At 46.5% G+C, this 22282-nt stretch overlaps 1 protein-coding gene across 8 annotated transcripts in view; it reads right to left on the minus strand.

Annotated features, from left to right (window-relative positions):
• ASTN2 (astrotactin 2) overlaps positions 1 to 22282 on the minus strand; it is a 582654-nt gene that overhangs the window by 559524 nt on the left and 848 nt on the right. For 6 of the 8 annotated variants that reach the window (XR_008312700.1, XR_008312701.1, XM_053281796.1 and 3 more), the window contains exon 1: positions 13416 to 14177. Coding sequence is in view for 5 of the 8 variants with exons in the window: in XM_053281796.1 (XP_053137771.1) it covers positions 13416 to 13986 (571 nt within the window). In the remaining 3 variants the exon portion in view is untranslated. Of the gene's footprint in view, positions 1 to 13415; positions 14178 to 14869; positions 14979 to 22282 lie in introns of those variants that run through there. The other 2 variants (XM_053281800.1, XM_053281795.1) reach the window with 2 other exon arrangements.

Consider the following 22282-nt stretch of genomic DNA (forward strand, 5'->3'; position numbering starts at 1 on the left):
ATTTAAAAATCAACACAGTATGAAAGATATATGAAGTCCGGAGCAGCATAAAACTAAATCAGCAGCAGTAAATATTTTGCTGTCTGTGCACCAACTATAAAAGGTAGTCATATGGTCACTTTCAGCCCTTATTTACTGCCTGTATTTACCTGGGTTTTATTATAAAGGACTGCCTGACTTGAAGGACCTAAATATACTGAGTACTTTCTACAATGGGGGGGGGGGAGCAATTGACTGTATATGAACTGAGTGAGTTTGAAGCCTTTATGTCTGTCTTATTGTATTATTGCCTAGGGATGTGCACGAAAAATTATCGGTGCCAGCAGGGGTAGGGCTTTAAGGGTGGGGGAGAGTGTACTCACCGCCCCCCCGCCGCGTTTCCCCCGCCGGCGCTCTCCGAATTTTAAGCCCCTCGGGGCGGCAGCGTTCCTCCCGGCCGCCCCGTTCCCCCCGTCAGCCGGAAGTGGCCGGAAGTCCCGAGTGCGTGTGCACCCGTCGTGCATGCGCGCGGCCGCCCGCCCACCGTGCGCGCGCGCGCGCTTGGGACTTCCGGCCGACGGGGGGAACGGGGCGGCAGGGAGGAACGCTGCCGCCCCGAGGCGCTTAAAATTCGGAGAGCGCCGGCGGGGGAAACGCGGCGGGGGGGTGAGTACACTCTCCCCCGCCCTTAAAGCCCTACCCCTGCCGGCGCCGAATCACCGAATCCGCCCCCACACCCGAAACGGTTCGGCGGCCTTTTCAATGGCCGCTGAAACGTTTCGGGCACAAGCCTATTATTGCCCTTTATTTGATATGTATTCCACAATTGTTAATGTTTTTTAAGTGAGTGGGAAAGGGTGTCAATCAAGATTATTTGTTCAAGAAAACACCTGTGTACGAATTGTTTGGAACTGATCATGGCTATGGAATATGAAACTTAGCACAACATGTTTTCTATATTTGATTTTTTTATATATACAGTGCGTTTTCTCTACAGTATCTAAGCCACCTAATGGCGCAGCGGGGAAATGACTTGACTAGCAAGCCAGAGGTTGCCATTTCGAATCCCGCTGGTGTCTTTCCCAGACTATGGGTAACACCTATATCGGGCAGCAGCGATATAGGAAAGATGCTGAAAGGCATCATCTCATACTGCACAGGAGATGGCAATGGTAAACCCCTCCAGTATTCTACCAAAGACCTTTCTCTACAGTGCTTTTTGTCCAGTTGTCTTTGTATATACTCATATGGTACATCCTGTTACAAATTTCATTACAATATACTTCTGTTTCTATATATATATATTTTTGTAGTTCATTATCAATAGCACTCATATTGCATACACATCATTCTATCCAAGTACTACCTTTCTGTGTTTGCTATTACTTGAAGGACCGCCATCTTCTTTCTGCATGAACTTGGCCACTGGCTGAGGTCATCTGCAGAGATGTCGCTCCCTGTCCCTGATGGAGGCAGTAGTGACGCCCAGGCTTTGCAACGACCTATTTGACTCTCCTTCGTGATACTCCATGGCATTTGGGCTTGAAATCCTTTTCAGTCTTCTTTATTAGTGTGTGGCCTTTCTCCTAGGAACCGATAACCAGTTCAGAAAGAGGCTGGGAAGCACACGGGGAGCACCTCTTTGTACTGACCGGTTAAGGCACAGCAAAGAGAAGCAACAATGTGTGCTCTGAGCTTGATGGATTCTGGGGGCATGTGACCCACACATCCCACCATTCAAGCAACTAGGAGCCAGGCACTTATACATGCACAGACCCTCCATCCATCTCCATTAACTTGGCAGGGATCATGGCTATACTGGAGCCAACAAATGACACACCAAATAGGTAAAGCGTTTTATTAGACGCTGTCCGTGGAAGAAGAGCTTGCAAAATGACACACATCTTTTTAACTGGCCCAATGGATTGGTCCATTGGTCCTTTACTCTTTTTTTAAAAAAACAGGCATGTCATTTATGCAACACTAAGACTCAAGAAAAGCCCGGCTTGATCAGGCCAAGGCCCATCTATCTAGTCCAGCATCCAGCCTCACACAGTGGTCAACCAGGTGCATTCAGGAAGCCCACAAGCACGAAAACGATAGCCACCACCCCTCTCTTGGCACTCCCTAGCACCTGGCGTTCAGAGGCAAAGCCCCCTCTGAACCTGATGGAAGCATACCGCTACCAAGGCTAATAGCTGGTCAAACATTGATTTCTTCCTCTCACACTCTAAACTTGTCAAATGTTGCTAGACCAAAACCATAGCAACCATATGGCTTTCAGTCAAGCTGGTGCTCCAAAGGTCAACTTGCTGACCTCCGGAAAAATCTATTATCAGTCTCCGGAGGTTGGGGGGGGGGGGAGTCTTTCAGCTACCTCTAAGTGTCAAGTCTTGAAGTGATCTACCAAGATACTTTTACATACACTCCTCTTCCACCACAGCCTCTGGCAAAGTGAGCTTTACAGACTCTATGGCCACCACACCACCTTCTGGAAAGGCACTTTTGAGTGGACTGCCTTTAACTCAAACCTCCCCTTTGTGAAGGAAAGTGGAGATACCAGAGAAATTAATACCTTCTCCCACAACCGTGGAGTCTAGTTTTTCCTGCCTTCCTACAGCCCATCTTTTTGCTGTAGTCTGCTAGCTGCTCTTTCTATAGTTAATCATCTGTTGCCACTAACTGGTGGGCATGGGTATTCTTGGGAGGAAGCCGCTCCTCACAGATGCTCATTTGTTTGGATAAAAAACAGTTGTTCTAATAAAGATTTCGCTTCCCCCCATTTTATAAAGCCATTTTCATGGTCAGCTAGATAATAGATAAGCACCTGCTATAAAGGCACTTTAAACGACTGCCCTGTTCACATTTCATTTTGGCAGATTGCCATCATTTATTGCAGACACAAAATCAGCCGGTTTCTTAACAGTGTTGGAACTACCTGTGGTTAAAAAAGGCCATTATCACAGAGGGAGACAGCCCATACACCCCTCTCTATTGGCCTAAAGTAAAGTGTGCCCTCGAGTCGGTGTTGACTCCTGGTGACCACAGAGCCATGTGGTTTGCTTAGTAGAATACAGGAGTGGTTTACCATTGCCTTCTCCCGCACAGTGTGAGATGATGCCTTTCAGCATCTTCCTACATCTCTGCTGCCCGATATAGTACCAGCAGGGTCTCCCCTAATTTTCAAAGCACAAAATCTATACTACTTACCTCATTTACAAGACGTCTGTGTTGTCAGTGACATGCCCAAGTCCATCGCCTCACCTTCGTGGCTGCGCAGAGATCCAAACAGAGCCTTGCTTAATCAAAAGCCAACCTTATCAACTGCTTAGCAAAGGGGATATGTTCATGTTCACTACCACAAGACTGGCTCCCCACCCACCATCTGTTAAATAGTAATGGTGGTCTTCCTCGTGGGGCAGTTGTGTGGATAAACATAATAAAGCATTCTGAGCATAAGAACAGCCCTGCTGGATCAGGCCCAAGGCCCATCTAGTCCGGCATCCTGTTTCACACAGTGGCCCTGGCATCAGAAGCACGATCTATAAGTGACAGAAGGTAGCCGTATTAGCACCCAAACAACCTGATCCAGAGTGTGACTTTTTTTCTCTATCCCCTGCACTTCCATCTTGAGTAAAACAGACCATTTAGAGCACAGCAGGATCGGCCAAAGAAATGCATGCGGACAGAATGGCTAGTCCGTGCTGGAAGGTGGCCTCAGAGGGGAACACACCTCATCTTCCAACTCAAGAGACGTCTGTTCAGTTCCCACCACAGGGAGCTCTCAGACCACATCTTGTTTCCATCACATTTCGCCTTCAGTAGAATCAGTGAATAGGGGCTCAGCCTGTTCTGCGGGAGGTAAGTGCTCTACAGTTTGGACACTTTGACTCTCCTCGACAAGCCTGTTTTAGTCATAGCTGAGGCAAACCATTACTACTACCAACAAGTGGATACTCTGCTTGGGGTATGAATTCTGAGCTTCCTTGTACCTCTGTGTGAAAGCAGCTATGCCCTTTGATGAATGCATTAGCAAAGCCACTAAAATGAACGATCCTTGCCTAAGAGTTCAAGTATTACCAAGCAACTGTTCATTTTACATACAATTTAAAATCGTATCATTCACCATGTCTATGTATAACTTGGCCACACACCTTCAAATCACTCCCAGGCTGTCAGCCTAGCATTTTATAATTTTTTTTTTTAAGACAGATAAGGCTGGTGCAGAACAATGGAGCAAGATTATAGCTACTGACAAAATTATGATATATATTTGAGAGAGCAGAAATCTTCCTATAATGGAGGTCTAGAGATCAACTAAATCCACCATCTTTAACAGTGATAAAAATGATAGAAGATTGAAAAAATATTGCAAGATAATAATGCAGTACCGTAAGCTACAGTTAACAGCTCTGAACGGAACGGAGAAATATTATAGCTACCTACAAAATGATGATATATATTTGGGAGAGTAGAGACCTTCTTATACCAGAGGTTAAAAGATCAACAAGACTGACCATCTTTAACAGTGATGAAAATGATAGAAGATTGGAGAAAAAACATTTCAAGGTAATATGGAGTACCCTAAGCTATAACCAACAGCTCTGAACATTCATCACCTATGTTCTCACAATATACACTCAGATTATCATCAATTCATAATGCATACGGAGCACAAGCAACAAGCTAGTTTCATTTCACTACTGAGCCATCTAAACATCTTTCGCATGGCTAACATAAGCTACAGGATAAAACTGAGGAACAATTTATGAAGAACAGAACGATGGCAATGCCACAGACAGAAAAAGCTGGAGCACACCTGTCTTAACAGCTCTCGTGTGACTAAGAAACCCAAGTCAGGAGCAATATTTTCTGAAGAAGATCCCCCATAGCAATAATACAATCAAGTCCCCAAAGCCATTTCCAAGCTCCGAAGGGGAGATGAGATTGTTTTCCCCACACCCAGAAGATATTTTCAAAATACACTCATGGATTCAAATCTGCTGCTGCAAACTCTATGAAGATGTCTGCATCCAGTCAGCAACACCACCTAGCGGGCTGATATGCTCTTCTGACATATCAGACTAGCAACAGACAACTTTTTAAACAGCTGCACCTACTGGGAAAGGTGTGGCAGATGCCTCTGAAGCACGTGGTGTTAATTAACTGCATCACAGAGCTGGACAGAAAGGCATAGTATGATTTCAACCTTGCCTGTTTTTATATAGTAAAGATTCTATTGCTCTGGGATAGCAGGGGGAAAGTGCTAGCTTCCAGTAACTACTGAAAAAGCTCCCACGGGCATACCTTGACAGAAAGTCACATCATTAAACCTTGCATAGGGAAGGTGACATTTTGAGATGATACGGTACAGAAGTAATGCCTGCTAAAACAAAGGCGCACGTTCCTAAGCAAAGATGGCTGTGCAAGCCAAGTTGAACCATTTATTTCCCCGTCTAAGGACAGTGCCACACCTAACATAGAAAGCATGTTGCTGAGCACTAATCGGTGCTTCCCAAAACACATTAACTACAGAGAGAGATACCTTAAACCCCAGTTTTAATTAAAAAGCCTAAGTTTATCTGGTCTCAGAGACAATGATTCATTTGCAAAATACTATGGGAGGGTAAGGCAATAATGAGTTGGGAACATGACAACTGACCGAGAGAAGATGCCATTAACGGTTTTCCTGATTTACAAATTCCAGATTAAAGGAATTCAAGGCGCGACTCAGAACCTTTCAGATCTGTGCACCACTTCAGAACAAGAACACTGCAATTCGCCAAATTAACTGGCAGGTGCCAAGCTGACAAAAATTACCTGGCATGCAAGTAAAAAACACGTGTCATTGTCTAAGCAACAATGCTGAATGCACTACTCATGTCTACTCCACACCTTCACAGCCTTTCAAATTAGCCCACAACACCTTTACAAGGCACCACAGCCAGGAGGAGGAGCGACCAAGGTGCCTAAAAGAAAAGGCACAACATCCCACATGTCCCTATTTACCAGAGACCATCTCAATGTTCTGGGCCCTGTCCTTGGTTAATCAGAAGAGTTGGAGACATATTGATCTTCGGGTGGGTTACTTGTTTAAAAATTGTGTTACTGTGATGCTTCTCTCCAGTGCACATATAGGTAAATGCACACGCATTAACGCTAAGGCACCATACAGTGCACACCAACTTCAGCTGCCAAGGTACATTCTGAACTGTAGGTAAGAGCCTGCAAGACATGCTTTAAAATCAATAGAGAACAAGCTACCGCAGGATAAACTAATACAGGATACAGCAGGCAGCAAAGAACCTTCCATAGTGTAATGGGGAAAGTGAAACTTTCGGAAAACGATCCTTTTTCATGCCTTGACAAGTTTTCCTTGGATTCAGGAACCAGACAATTGTCACCTGAACAAATTGCTAGACTTAGTGACTAAACTGGCTTCTCCTTATCCCCTTTGCAAGCAACATTTAGAACAGAGATTTGTCTGGGACAAAAAGGTGTTATTGAACTACCACTCCTGAATATCTAGGCACCACAGTTGTTCCCTGGCACCTGTCCTGCTTAGACGGACATCAGCACATTACATCTCCTTATTTTTATCTGCAAAATGTCGGAAGGTGCAGACAAAAGTTGACTCAAAAAACAACCCCAAAGCCAGCACAACGCAAAAGCACAAAGACTCACAACACGAGAAAAGATCCGACCAGATTTTACAACGTGGCAACTCCTTTCCCCCACTCACACACAATAGAAAGAGAATAGAAAAGGCTGAGATCTCACAAAACGAAGCAATACTGTCTGTGGAGCGATACAGGACCAGAACTGGGTTCGACAGGGCGGCACAGTAGAGGACGTGCTGGATTTTCATTGACCCTGTCTCGGAGCATGCAGAGCTTGACAACCCATCACATGATGGATGCCCTCCCCATTCCTTGGAAAAACCTTCACTTCTTCCCCTCCACCTCCACAGGGCTGAATCATGAAAGACAGCAAGATTGGCCTTTTCCCCTCCACTTGGAAGAACTAGCTCAACGCTTTGCAATAAAGGAAGCACACTATTTAACCACAGCAACCAAAGAAAGCGTGCCCTTGATAATGACTCTGAAGGCACTTCAAGTCAGTGAGGAAGGCTGGCATACTAAGCCACTTATACATTTATAGGTAACTAACCAAATCCTGACACAGGAATTTCTCTCAATTGTAACTGCAGCAGGGGAGGATGCAATTTTCTAAAGCGATGTTATTGTTTGTCTTTTGGAAGCAGTGCTCCTTGACATCATTCTGAGCAACTCAGTCCCCAAAGACTCCAGTCTTATTAGCAAAATATTACAGACACATGAGCTCTTGGTATCAAGTCTGCCATTTTTAGGTTTCCATTTCATGTTTCCGAGAAGCAAGCAGACCAATGTATGCAGTCGGATCAAAGACTGCTCCACAACCTCGAGTATCTGCAGGTGCTGTGCATGTAACCTGTATCTCTATCCCCCACCAGGGACCTGTTTCTGGGCCCAGATCGCTGCTGTATCACATTCATACACGTCTAGGAAGGAACCTCAATTGAGCCTGACTATGGGACGAACATTGCAGCATGGGGTAGACAATGATGTTGCTGAACTCCAACTCCCATCACCACAATGTACTACAGCTGGGAATGACGGGAGTTTTAGTTCAGTGACCCCGGCTGTAGCATTTAAGCCCCTTCCCCTCAACACACGTGAAGCCATAAAATATTAAGATGGGAGATGCTCTGAATCAAAGCTAGCAAATCTGTATTTAGGTTGCTCTATCATTTCTACTTACAACCTCCTTGTACTTACAACCTTCAGTACCCTCTCAGCCTTGCTGAGCTACAACGGAAGCTGACTTATACCGAGTCAGACTTTGGTCCACTTAGTTCACTATTGTCTACACTGACTGGCAGCAGCTCTCCAAAGTTTCAGGCAGGAGTCTTTCCCAGCTCTACCTGAAGATGCTGCCAGGGAGTGAACCTGGGACCTTCTGTATGCCAAGCAGATGCTCTGCCACTGAGCTACGACCCCATCCCCCTAGGTAGGTTATCCATCTAAAGGAATCTTAGTTGATTAATACCATCAGTCTTAGTTGATTCACTGATTAAATCTGCATGTATATGCATGTGAGGATAAAATCATTCTAAAGACAAAAGCAGACTTCATTTTTAGACCATGCATGCCATGTATAGCAGCAAGCAACATCTTAACAGACGCTCCCTTTTCTCTCTTCCGTTCAGGAAGGGCTGCCTCTTAAGATGGTGCTTGCTTGCCATCTGCAGCTTTTTCAAGTATGCATTAAAAATCCTTTTTTAAAAAAAATGTAAATCAGTTAATTCATCACGGGCACCTTTTCAATGTATCAAAATATTTTTGAACTGATTAGCCAGATAAACACTGCTGCTCTAGTTGGTGCCTGGGAAACAGACCATCCAACAAGTTAAGGATGAATGCAAATCTGACCAACCCAAGACTCACACACTATGTACTCCACATTAGATATACATTCATTCATTCAATTTCTATACCGCCCTTCCAAAAATGGCTCAGGGCGATTTACACAGAGAAATAATAAATAAATAAGATGGATCCTTGTCCCCAAAGGGCTCACAACACACACACACACACACACACACACACACACCCCATCAAAACATGAGTGCCATTTGGCATATCAGAAAACGTCACTTTTCTCCCAGCAATAAGAAAATTGCAACAGGTTTAAGTTATACAAGCCAGCATGGCTAAAGTGATTCATGAGTCAGATCTTGGACGATGAGAATTTACCTTCCGCAGAATAAGGGCACCGATTACTTTTAGAGAAAGAGGTGTGTGCAAAATAAGTTTATTTTTCATACTGTATTGTTTCCACACTAGCTTGGGACAGGTTTGGAAACGGACCGATTTGGTGGCTGCCTGATCTGGAGTTCCTCTGAGAGTACAGATAGCAATCACCACCACAGAAAAAGGTGCTGCCCCTGTCGGTCAGCATTGAGACTGTAAACCACATGAAAATGAAATGTTAGTGCACACAGTTCTGAGCCTCTGCAACCAAATTTTTTTAAAAAGCCAAAAGAGTTTCCCACTGCACAAAGGAGCATGTCACATGTTAAACCGTTTCCAGTATACACACTTTTAACCCACAGCATGCAAGACAGTTGCTTGTCTATTTCAGGCCATACACAATATGGAGATAATGGAGAACAGGAGCAATTGACAGCTCCAGTGCATTTCCACAATGCACACACCATGGATAAGGATATCAGGGGTCTGCAGAACTGGTTTGAATCAAACCTGCCCAGTTGGACCTCGAACCAAACCGGCCTCAAAAAAAGGCCAAGTTCCAACCAAATCAGGCCTAGCCCATTATGGACCAGTTCAACTGGCAAAGCTTGTAGAGGAGAATCCAGTGAGGATTTCCCTTTATGAGAAAAGAGGAATCCTGCCTTTAAAAAGGTTTTTAAGGGTGGGGACAAGAAAGCTCCTCTAAATCCTGGCACACACACACCCAGCAGCACAGCCCACGTGGGCAGTAGCGCAGTTCTGGCCTCCGCAAATGTGCCAAGGCCATTTGCGTGAACACATGGTCACGCAAATAAATTTGAACACAACCACCAAAAACTGTTCTGAGAACACCCCAACCCCTAAAGGATATATACTGTGCATGTATCTCCACCACATGATGTAAGGTAGAAGGGGGTACATGGTCAATATTTGCTTGTGAAAGGGCCCCAAGGGAGCAGACAGAAATGACTTCGCTAATTCACATATTGTATGCAGATCTGTAGGGACCAGGACTGAACACCACACAGAAAGAACCCTTGAGCTTACTATGCACCAAAATAAATGGAAAGCTGCCCCAAGGAGGAAAACTGTTGTGTTCTTCCCCCACATTCACTCATCCTTACAACTGGAATGTACTTCCTATTCCTTAGCAACAGGATCAAGTTTTTCCCCTCCTCCCAGTATGAGATGATGCCTTTCAGCATCTTCCTATATCGCTGCTGCCCAATATAGGAGTTTCCCATAGTCTGGGAAACATACCAGCAGGGATTCAAACTGGCAACCCGACTTGGCAGTCAAGCATTTCCCCGCTGCACCACTTAAGGTGGTCTAGATTAGTGGTAAATTGACCCACAAACCTCATCCCCAGCCCAAATATGACTGCTGAATTCACAGATAAAAAGCAATCTCAGATGCCTTCCTTTCCCATCCACGCCTGTGAAAAGCTAAATGGCTTAAGTGTACCTGACTTTTGCACACCTGAACAGATGCTGACATTTGTGTTATCCACACCCGCCTGAAAAAATTAGAAACAGCCCAAGGACTAAGAAAAATGATGGTCTCAGACTCTCAGCAACACAAGCATACTGAACAGCAAACTCTATTTAGTAATTAAAGTGCTACTTAAACACTTATAACAGCAGTCAATCTTGCCTGCAAACCCCCCACCACGTACACAAAAGATCACCGGCAAAGGGTTAAAAGGACTCTGGTACAAACAGAATCACTACTCCTCAGCAGCAATGGAGTCTCCCAGATAACAGATGTTTTATCAACAAGATCAGCTGCTCCAAGCATAGCTTAGTATCACTGCTTTTACTCAGGCACATGCGAACATACATTGCCTGACACACCAAGTTCATACGAGACAATCCAATGCGGGGATGCAGGAGGTATCAGAACCAGAGCTTGTTCAACACCAATCAGCAGCAGGAAGAAGGCAAGCGGATCTACAAATTATGGCAAGCTTTCGAAACGTCAACGAGGAGAAGAAGCTGGTAGATAAAAGAAGAGCCGCACGGAGATCAACAGACTGCCGTTGCTGCCAGAGCCTGCTTCGAGATGCAGAATTCTAAGCAGTTCACTTTTCACAGGGTTAACAAGTCAGCTGTGATACACACGACAACCTTGACAAGACATGGCAAGAACACCCCATGTTAGAGCAAAAGAGCAACAAGGTACACCAGCTGACAGAGATTTGCTCCTCTCTCTTCTCCCCGCTAGAGAGAACCTCAGAAGACTGGAGCCAATGCACACACAGACGTTCAAGCAACAGACCCTGACAGCAGAAACAAAGATCCCCAGAAAACATCCAGACAAAATGTTTATCAATAAGCTGCTTAGTACCAAGCAACTTCTGAGCCTACCATTCAGATTAAAAACAGGAGGCTCAACTGTCAAGGATGGCACCTGCCACTCTCTGGAGAGTTTTTACTCCCAAAGAAAAAAATAACTGGTTTGCACTCAATCCCTCCCCATTTTCCCAAAAGCAGATGATGGGAACAAAAGGAAAACCGGGAGAACACCCGGAGGAAAGCATTACAAAGCGCTAAAAGATAATTAAGCTATCAATTGCAAGGGAAGGAAATCAAGCCCCAGCTAAGTGACAGCAGTACTAAAGAGACTCCTGCATCAGCGTAAAAAAACCAATCTTTTTTCTTTCTTTCTTTCTTTTAAAACCAAACTGGCAGTTTGGGAGATGGAGAGGGAAGACAGACATGTTTCATTTTAAGAACTGGCCTAAATCTAAGCCTTTTCAAGGACTGGTGTGCTTCACACAAAGGTGGCAATCCCTGGGCAGTGAAAGAAAGGTTTCTTCCACCAGGTCCACTCCAGGCTGCCAGGGAATGTGAAGGAAGTGAAGCCGACTGAAAGGTACTGAAAGGTAAACCTAGTGCCTTCCCTGGCTTCTCTGAACGGGTCCACTGCGAGGCCTTGAAGAACAGAATGTACAGATCACATTCACAAAATAAGGCTCCGTCTTCTGCCCAACACTCATGGATGAACAGGAAGCATGAGCTGTATTCGTTAACAATCAGAGTAACTCAACCATCAAGCACCTGTAGTCAACTTATATGCCCCCACCGCCCCTCCCCACAATTTCTGAACTTTCACCTTTGCCTTCCACCCCATTCCCAATGGCGACTCAGGTAGCTCCTCCTTGACGCCAACTCCACCCACGCATCCAGCATTCCTGACCCATCTCAGCTCCCCTCGCACATGGTGGAGCCAAGAATTCTTGCACAGCATCCTCTTCACCAAGGCGGGGGAGGGAGCAGTTCCCTCCCACCAAGTGCAGCTGAGCGGCCTTTTATCTATCTTCTCTTAGTGTCATGAGTGGTAGGTATAAACAAAACAATAAATAACCATAAGCCTTTTTAACTCTCCATATCCTGGAGTAAAGGGAGGCCAGGACAACTTTTTGCAATCCCTGTGATGCCCACAAGGAGGGGGGAAACCAACCTCTTTCCACCACTCTGGAGAACAAGGCAAGTACATCTCCCCATCTGAGCCTCCCTCTATGCCCCCAAAGGAAGGGGGTGCAAACCAGCTCTGTGGAGGCAAGGTTTGCTACCTCTTTCAGCCATACATGGAAGGCAAGCGTGGATCTCCTTTGCTGTCTTCCCGCACCCCATGCCCATAAGGAGGGGGCTCTTTTTATTTAACACCACCACCACCCCACAAAGTGGGGGGCAAACAAGGGCTTACCAGTTTTACAATGGCCCTTGTGCTCATAAGGGGGGGCATCTCTTTCTACCACCAACAAAAGGGGCGACTCTTGTAAGATGGTGGGGTGGGGTGTCAAGGGAGAACATGCCTACTTTGCAAGAGAAGGGGAAGAGAAGAACCACCTGGAGATGTAAGTCGGGGGTGGTATAGAAATGTGTACAATAAATAGATGAAGAAGAGACACCTACTTACCCCATTTGAGGGCAAGCAGAGACCTCTTCGAGGTTCACAAGGGGGGGGGGGGGGCAACACTTTGTAGAGCCGCACAGACTCAAGACAGTTTTGCAAAAAAAAACCCAAAAAACAAAAAACCGGCTATACTCCAACACACACCTGTGCCTATCCCAGATGGAAGGCTTTGCAACCCTCCTCAGGCTCAGAAGAGGGATAACGCTTGCATAAATACCCCGGAAGGGAAAATGAAGGCGTGCAAACTTAGCAGCCCCCTTTAGAGCCCCGAAAGAAAGGAAAGGGGCATCTCTTGCACGCACACAGACCAAAACTCCGGGGGGGGGGGAGTGTCTAGCAAGAATGGTCCCCTTGTGTGTCTCTCTCTCCCATCCCTTGTGGGCATACAGAGGCAAACCCCACGCGGGGTGGGTTTTTTTTGTTGTTGTTTTTTTACAAGTGCTCACAAGTGAGGGTAGGGGGAGGAAGAGAGAGAGAGAGAAGGGGGCAACTCTTGCAAGAACACCCCGGGGTTTTCTGTATGCACATCCCCATGGGGTGGGGGGGGAGCAAAAGGGCCACGATCCCATGCAAAAGAAGAACCGTCCCCAAACCAGCGGGGGGCGCAACTGGGCAGCCCACCCACCCCCACACACACTCGGGGAAGCAGCCCGTGCGCGCCCGCAGCCTGGCCCGGGCGAGCGGGGCTCCCGGCCGCCAGTCCCGCCTCCCGCCCGCGGTCCTCACCCAGCGTGAAGAAGGGCAGCTCGGTGTTGTCCAGGTCGTCCTGCACGGCCACGCGCCCGGGCAGCTCGCTCCGCACGAAGAGCAGCAGGCGCGCGTCTCCCACCACGCTGCCGCCGCCCCCGGGGGGCCCGGAGCCCGGGGCTGCAGGAGCCGCGGCGGGGGACGACACCGGGGCGGCGGCGGAGGAAGGGCTGTTGCTGTGGCCGCCGCCGCCACCGCCCCAAGCGATGTGGCTCTCGCGCAGCACCGGCAGGGTGGACACCGTCACCGTCTTCTCGCGGCACGGGCTGCTGGCCCCGCCGCCGCCGCCCGCCCGCGCTCCCCCAGGGCTGCTGGCCCCGCCGCCGCCGCTGTTGCCCCCGCCGCCGCCGGGCTCGACCCGCGCTGCCGCCGCCGCCGCCGCCGCCGAGGGGCCCGGCCCGCTGGCCAGCAGGAGCAGCAGCGGCAGCAGCGGCGGGGCAGCCGCCACCGCCGCCACGGAAGGCGAGGGGCAGGCGGCCGGCAGGAAGAGCAGCAGGCGGCGGCGGCGGCGCGGGCGGAGCAGCGAGGAGGGACGCGGCGCGGCTGCCATGCCCGGCGCTGCACCACCGAGAGAGAGAGAGAGAGCGAGAGAGAGAGAGAGAGAGAAGGGAGCCCCAGCAGCAGCAGCAGCAGCAGCACACGGCCAGCAGCGAGCGAGCGATCGACGGAGGAGCGAGAGCAGCAGCGGCAGCAGCAAAGCGGGACCGCAGCCGCCGCCTCCGCCGCCCCTCCTGTCGCCCGGCCCCTCCTCCTTCCCTCGCTGGCTCCGCCCCAGCCCCGCGCCAGGCTCCGCCCCTCCGAGGGGGGAGCGCCGCGCGCGCCCAGGGTGGGGGCTGGGCTAGGCGGAGCGGGGGGGTTCCCCTCCCCCCCTCCTCCAGCAGCACACACACGCCTCTTGGAGGGGCCCCCCGCGCGCTGCAACCACACTGGCTCCCCCCCCCCACAAGAGGAATAATAAACTACTTTGTAAATAAATATATAAATAAACACACCTCATGAAAAGGTTCCCCACTCCACCGCCTGAAGGAAAAAAAAATGGAAAAGGAAATTTAAAAAAGGAAAGGAAACTCCTAAAGGAACCTGTTTTTACCCAGACATCGTGAAGGGTATTCCCCCCGCCCCCAGTCTGACCGGCTGGCTCCCCCCTCACACAAGAGGAACCCTCCACTTGTTTTTATACACACACACACACACGTGTGCCATTTTTGGAAAGGGCGGTATAGAAACAATAAATAAATAAATAAATAAAAACACACCTTTGAAAGGCTCCACCAGGCTCCTCTCCAAACAAGGGAGAAACAAGGGAGAACCCGTCCCTAAGCCAGACTTCTTGAAGGGTTTCCCACTGCACCGACTGGTCCCCCACAAATGAAATATAAACTTGTGTGTGTGTTTTGTGGTTTGTTTGGGGTTTTTTTGTTTGTTTTACACACCTCTTTATCTAGCCGACTGGCTCCCCTTGCAAAATGAAAGAGCAATCTTTTTTGTTGTTGTTCCCCACGCGTAGATCTTTCAAGGTTTCCAAGGAACATCCACCTATTCCTGACAAAAGGGAAAAAATCAACCTATTTTTACACCAACCTCCACCAGCCCGTCAAAATGAATGGGAAATAAACCTATTTTTATACAAACCTTTAAAGATTCCCAACTTCACCAACTGGCTCTCCTCACAGAACTAAAAATAAGCCTCTCCCCCCCGCCCCCACTTCTCATACCCTTTAAAGGCTGTCAGCTTTTCTTATTGGCACGCCTGAGAAAATGAAATAAGTGCACTTTTGACACACTTTTTAAAGTTTTCTCCGGCTGTATTGGCTGGCTTCTCCTCACAAACAGCAAAAAGGTTTTTGCAGACAGACAGACACAGAGAATGCCAACTTTACGGACTCCCTCCCCCCCAAAATGCAAAATAAAACTATTTTTATACACCTTTAAAGATTCCCAATGTTACAGAAAAGCTCCTTTCGCAACATGAAATATCTATATGTATCCTCACACCCAAGGCATACCTACTTTTTACATTTCCCTGTGATATCGACTGGCTTCTCTCCTCTTACAACATGCAAAATAAACCTTTTCCTTACATATTCCTTTAGAAGTTCTCAACTTTATTGACCAGCTCCTCTCACAAAAGGAGGAAATAAAATTCACTTTTCACACACAAGCTTTTTAAAGAGTTCTCCCCAATGTTATTGGCTCTTCTCCCCCACAAAAATGCAAAACAAACCTCTTGTTACACACACACACCCCTAATATTACCAACTTTATCTCAAAAATCCACTCACAAAAGCAAAACATTTTGACACTCACATGCAAAGGCACAAACACCTTTAAAGCCATGGCATGTAGCATTACAATTGGCCGTCGCCCCTTGCAAAATTAAAAATAAAATGTACTTTTTTTAAAAAAAAGCACGCCCTTTTGTGTGTTCCCAAATGTATTTTCTAGCTTGCTTCCCCTCACAAATTGAAAAGAGATGTACTTTTCCTCACATCTTTCAAGTTCAACTCTTTAATGGCTCGCGTTCCCCCGTTCCCTAAACAAAAAATAAATGTACTTAAACTGCTAAAAATTATTAATACTAGTATTGGAGCGTAAATTGTGCTTTTGAGTGTTCAACGCAAACCACAGTCTGGGCTCTCCCCACACATAGAAAGAGAAACGTATTTGTTATTTGTAATAAATAATAATACTTGGCATGTTCTTTCAAATATTTAAAGCTCTTCCCATTCATTAGAACACAGAGACCTATAAAGACTGCCAGCCCTGCCTTCAGTTTATAAACAAAAACGATGTTATATAATCAACCATTATGGAACAAACAACAGAGCATGGCCAACATTATTTCCAGGCTCACCTTCCCTCACAAAAGGAAAAAATGAACACACGTTCACACCCACACCTTTAAAGGTTCCTCACTTTTATTTACTAGCTCGTTTCCCCTCAGAAAGAGAAAAATAAATGTCCTTTTACACACAAACACCTTTAAAGGTTTCCAACTCTATTTACTGGCTCACTTCCCCTCACAAAGAGAAAAATAAATGTGGTTTTACACTTACACACACACCCCTTTGAAGGCTTCCAGCTTTATTTATTGACCCAGGTTTCTATATGGTGGGGGGGGGACTTAAGTTAAATTTGCCCACACTACCATCACTTCTAGATGCAGAGAGGCCGCATATCAATGCAAAAGAAATAAAACTGCACACGGGGTGCGCGGGGGGGACTTCATGCTGAAATGTCTGCCTGTCAGGCTGCTGTATAAAGGCAGGGGAGAAGAACCAGTCCAAAAAGCTGGAAAATTGTTTTCACAGGAGATGCAAGTCCATGCAAGGCAGGGGAAATTCTTCTTAGCAGTCTAGAATTGTGCATCGCCGTGTGGACCCATTCAAATCCGCCCTCCACAAAATAATCAGCATTTCATTTCAGTGGATTCTGAAAGAACAATGGACACCCTTCCTCTTGGCCTGGGGAAATTCATGTATTGTGCTTATATTTTGTAACGTAACATGAACTACTATAATATATATTACGTTTCGTAATGGATGTCATACTACACTGCATAATTTTCTATTATACTGTACTTATATATGGTGCTTTTCAGACCAGGGCTATCTGTGGCATTTACAGAAAAGTTACCAAAGCAAACCCCCTTCTAAAACCGGTACAGTGCAATTTAAAAACAATAAAAACATGCAAATAAGAACAGCCCTGCTGGATTAGGCCAAGCCTAGCATCCTGTTTCCCACAGTGGCCCACCAGATGCCGCTGGGAAGCCCACAGGCAAGAGGTGAGGGCATGCCCTCTCTCCAGCTGTTGCTCCCCTACAACTGGTATTGAGAGGCATCGTGCCTCTGAGGCTGGAGGTGGCTTATAGCCACCAGACTAGTGGAGCAGCTATAAAAACTAAGAGCCAAATAAAGAGGGAATAAAATTCAATAAAAGTTACTGGGGATGTTTTCTCATTCTTAGTCATCTGCAGCCCAGTGGCATTAGGGAAAGGATTAAAGTTAAGACAGGAATTGTTAAGCGGTAGAAAAAAGTGTATGTGAACAGCCTATTTAAAACATCATCCACATATGACTAAGGGCAACAAATGCATGTTTTTGAAAGAGGCTGCACATAGTAGGAAATAAGCAATTGGCCAGGCTTCCTGTATAGCACTTATGTGTCTCCCACAATCTCTAAATCTAGCCTCAAAACACACTTGAACTGTTCATTGCCTTCTTGAAATAGACCCATTCAAATGTTCCAGCAGTTTCCCCTCAACTCTGGGAGGCAAACATTCTTGAGCTCTAGTCTTCGCATGTTATGTTCGACACTCATGCAATCTGGGCACAGGTCGGGTTCTTAAAGTTGACATGTTACCTAGGGGCGGAGCTAGGGGAGAGGGGGCCCGTGCACACCCCTCTCCCCGGGGGCCCTTGGAGTGAGGGAGATAATGAAGAAAATAGGGAGAGGTGGAGCTGGGGGGGGCCCTCAGGAGCTGGGGGCCCCTGGTTCTCTGAATCCATCTGCTCAATTATAGCTACACCCCTGGTGTTAGCTTGAACACAGGTACAGCAGTACGCAATCTGAACCCTGCATTTCAGAGGGCCTGTACGTAGGCTCACCTTTAAAATAAATTGAGGTTCACACAAAAAACATGTACCTGTGTACAGTCATCTCTGAACTCAGGTACCACCTAATAGCCCTCTTCAGACATTATGTTGTTCCTGTGTTCAGATGTCTACGTCTGTGAGAGAGGATGTCTGTACCTGTGTACACTGCACACAGATTGCACACATCTTGAACTTTATGTCTGAATAGGGCTAATCCCTCCACTTTTTTCTTCCCATCCCTTCATCTCCATTCCCTGCCAAGATATACTAGGAAACATCCCAGGCTGCTTAACAGGATGGGGTCTTTCTAAAACCCTCTTTCTATTGACCAGAATTCATGCAACAAGCAAGGCAGGAGTAACACGACATCACGGATCAGTCCCAAAGCAACTATTTTTCTTCCCCTTCCACAGACGATCACCTCCTTTCTTTTGTGATGCCTAAAAGGACATCTATTAGGGTTAAACAATGATTTACATGGCCACATAGGAACAGAGTAAGCTGTCCTACTATACTAAGTCAGACCATTGGGTCTATCTAGGTCAGTACTGTCTACTACACTGACTGGCAGCAGCTTCTCCAAGGTTTCAGGCAGTGGTCCTTCCCAGCCCTACTTGGAGATGCTGCCAAGGATTGAACCTGGGACCTTCTGCATGCAAGCAGATGCTCTGCCACTGAGCTACGGCCCCATCTGCCAAGGGGAATATCTTACAGGTTCACATGTCGTTTCCCATCCAAATGCAGAACAAGGGCCTCAAGAAAGGCCCTCCGGGAAAGGATGTTCAGTAATGCAAGAAACCTCACACAGGCCCTGAAGACTCATTATGCCTCCCCAGAGTCAGTCATGTAATAGTCCTAATCAGGGCAATTATTATTACACAGGTACAACTTTTTACAAAAGCTATCAGAGTGGTTTACATAGCAAAAGGAATGAAGCTGTTTCCCTGTTCCAAAGGAAAGACACCCCAAAGAGATACCCAAGTGAGACCACAGCAACAGCAAATGCTGTAGGAGAGCTGGTCTTGGGGTAGCAAGCATGACTTGTCCCCTTAGCTAAGCAGGGTCCACCCGGGTTGCATATGAATTGGAGACTTGATGTGGGAGCACTGGAAGATATTCCCCTCAGGGGTTGGAGCTGCTCTGGGAAGAGCAGAAGGTTCCAAGTTCCCTCCCTGGCAGCATCTCCAAGATAGGGCTGAGAGAGATTCCTGCCTGCAACCTTAGAGTAGCTGCTGCCAGTCTGTGCAGACAATACTGAGCTAGATGGACCAATGGTCTGACTCAGTATATGGCAGCTTCCTATGTTCCGCCGGAAGGGATGCTATGCTGGGCTGCATAAGGACAGTTGCTCTCCCCCTGCTAAAGAGGAAATAGTTCCCACTTTCAAAGGTGCCCCTTGCTTAATTGGCAAGGGTGTTATTTTGCATGAAATGCATCAAAACTCTTTCAGTCATATATGGCACTTTTGAGTATATTGGCTCTCATATTGTGACTTGGATTGTTCATGCAGTAAATGCTTTGAAATGAACCTTGTTACAGAAAATATTTATACGCTGCTTTAAAAAAAAAAGAGTTCTCAAAGCGGTTTATAGAGCAAAAGGGGAAAGGTGATGGTTCCCTATCCCCAAAGGGGGCACACACATGCACACACCACACACACGATGCCAGCAACAGACGCTGGGAGGTATACTATCGCAGGACAGTTGCTCTCCCCGCTGCTACATAGAAAAGCCACCACTTTCAAAGGTGCCTCTCCCAGTTAGCAGGAGAAAAGCATCCTTACATTATCTCATAATAAACTATAGTTATGTACACTTGAGTTTCCTCAGGATTAAGTCCCATTTTATCCCCAAAACTCATCCAACAGCCTCTTCACACACCTTTCCTCCCTTCATATAGACCACTTTGCAAAAAAAAGAAAAAAGAAAAAAGAAAAAAAAGAAAAAGAAGTATTTTTAAGAGCTAGTAAACTTTAAGGAAATCACAGAACTGCTCCAGCGGGGGACCCTCTCTCTCCCCCTCACCTACTACACATTCTCCTCCTCCCTCGTGTACACTTTGCAAGCTGCCTCCAGCTTGCAAAGCTGAATACTACTCAATAAAAGTAGTTCAATTTGTGGTGTTATTTAACCTTCTGTCCCACATTCGGCTTATCTCCCCCACCCTTAGTCTTTCCCAAATGATATTTCATTCAGTCCCATCACTCTCCTGCTTCCTTCTGCCAGCTTCCATTTGCTTTTATTCATTTTACGTCAAACCCTCAGCCCCCTTGGCCTGGAGTCTCTCATACACATCTCTTTTTTTAAAAAAAGTCTTAGGAACAATCCCGCTTTGGTATAGCACTCTACCCTTCCTATCTTGGCTGGCTATCTTTTCTTGGTTTCATCATGCTGTCACTTAACCAATGCCTGCTTCTCTCTTCCTCAAGTCTGTCCTTTTGTCACACTACCTTTAACAAACTCCTGGCCTCCCAACACATTAATATCTCTCTCATCAGCCTCCCTCCTTTAATCTTGCCTTCTATCTTCCATTCTCTCATTGTCTCTTGTGTCCCCTCTCTTTCCATCCATTTCCTCTGCCTTCTCTTTCCCATCTGCTATTAATTCTTCCGGTGTCTGTTGCCCTTTGCGTAATTTTTCTTGTTTGTCATCTTGTGTTCATGTAGGCCAGCTCTGCCTCTCTCCCTTTCTCCTTCTGGAAATGGTGCCTAGCTCATTGCTGGCTTTAGCCACCGGCTAAACATTCCTGTGAAGACTAGCAGCTCTGTAATAACAACACAGATGTGCTTAAGGCAAGATTTCTGGTTGGTTATGGCCACTTTATAGGGATAATGCATGCACACAGCACAGATGTGCTTAAGGCAAGATTTCTGGTTGGTTATGGCCACTTTATAGGGATAATGCATGCACACAGCTTCCAAGTTCCCCTGTGCCTAGCGTTCAGGCAAGTGTGAAACTGCAGAAGACCATAGGAAAAAAATGGTACTCAACTGAAACTTGCTTTGTCTTTTCAAATATCTGCTGTTTGGGAGGTTTCCTGGCTCTGGGAATTCATACTTTGTTGGAGTCAAAATTCAGCTCCCTTTAATGGAAAGTAAATTGCTACTTGATAACCTGCTTAGCAACACATGTGAGCCCAAGCTAGCAGTTGCTAGAGTTCAAGGTACCTGTTCCACTCCACTTGCCAAAAAATGCAAGTTAGAAAGATGTGTTCCCCAATGACTTATTCCCAACTGGGACAGAAGCAAGGAACAGCATGGAATTCAGAGCATGCCCAGGTAGGTAACCATTTCTCATCCACATAGATTAACACTTCAAAAACCATTTCTTTTTGTGGTCTGACAATGGCAGAGGTGGTGGGCGTGGAAGTAGAAATGTTTAACCGCTAGAGCAAAACTAATGGGTGCAGTCATGTATAGAAGAGGGGGGCTTTTTAAAAATCTGCCTTCAGAAGAGCCCTCAAGACACATGTTTATTCAAGCATTTGGTAGTAATTAATTGTTTAGCTTTAGTTCTCTCTTAAGGTTATTAGTTTTTCAAGTTCTAATTATACTGTTTGATATACTGAGGAAAGTTTCTCCAAGTAGTCCCATTAAAATTTAAAGGACAAGGGAGGAGAACTGGTTTTGTGGTAAGGTAAAGTTGCTCCATAGATAGAGTCGGTGTCGACTCCTGGTGCAATCACAGAGCCCTGTGGTTGTCTTTGGTAGAATACAGGAGGGCTTTACCATTGCCTCCTCCCTCACAGTATGAGACTATGCCTTTCAGCATCTTCCTATATCGCTGCTGCCCGATATAGGTGTTTCCCATAGTCTGGGGACCATAGCAAGCATTTGCTAAGCAGGGTCTGCCCTGTTTTGCATTTGAATGGGATACTACATGTGTGAGCATTGTCTTGTGGTAGCAAGCATGACTTGTCCCCTAAATTAAGCAGGGTCTGCCCTGGTTGCATATGAATGGGAGATATTCCCCTCAGGGGATGGAGCCACTCTGGGAAGAGCATCTAGGTTCCAAGTTCCCTCCCTGGCTGATCAAGGATGGGGCTGAAAGAGATCCCTGCCTGCAACCTTGGAGAAGCCACTGCCAGTCTGTGAAGACAATACTGAGATAGATAGACCAATGGTCTGACTCAATATATGGCAGTTTCCTATATTCCTATGATATTATCCTCAGGGGACGGGGCCGCTGTGGAAAGAGCACCTGCCTGCTTGCATGCAGAAGGTTCAAAATCCCCTCCCTGACATCTCCC

This window comes from Hemicordylus capensis, chromosome 17 (genome assembly GCF_027244095.1).
Source record: "Hemicordylus capensis ecotype Gifberg chromosome 17, rHemCap1.1.pri, whole genome shotgun sequence".
NCBI classification, from domain to species: Eukaryota; Metazoa; Chordata; class Lepidosauria; order Squamata; family Cordylidae; genus Hemicordylus; species Hemicordylus capensis.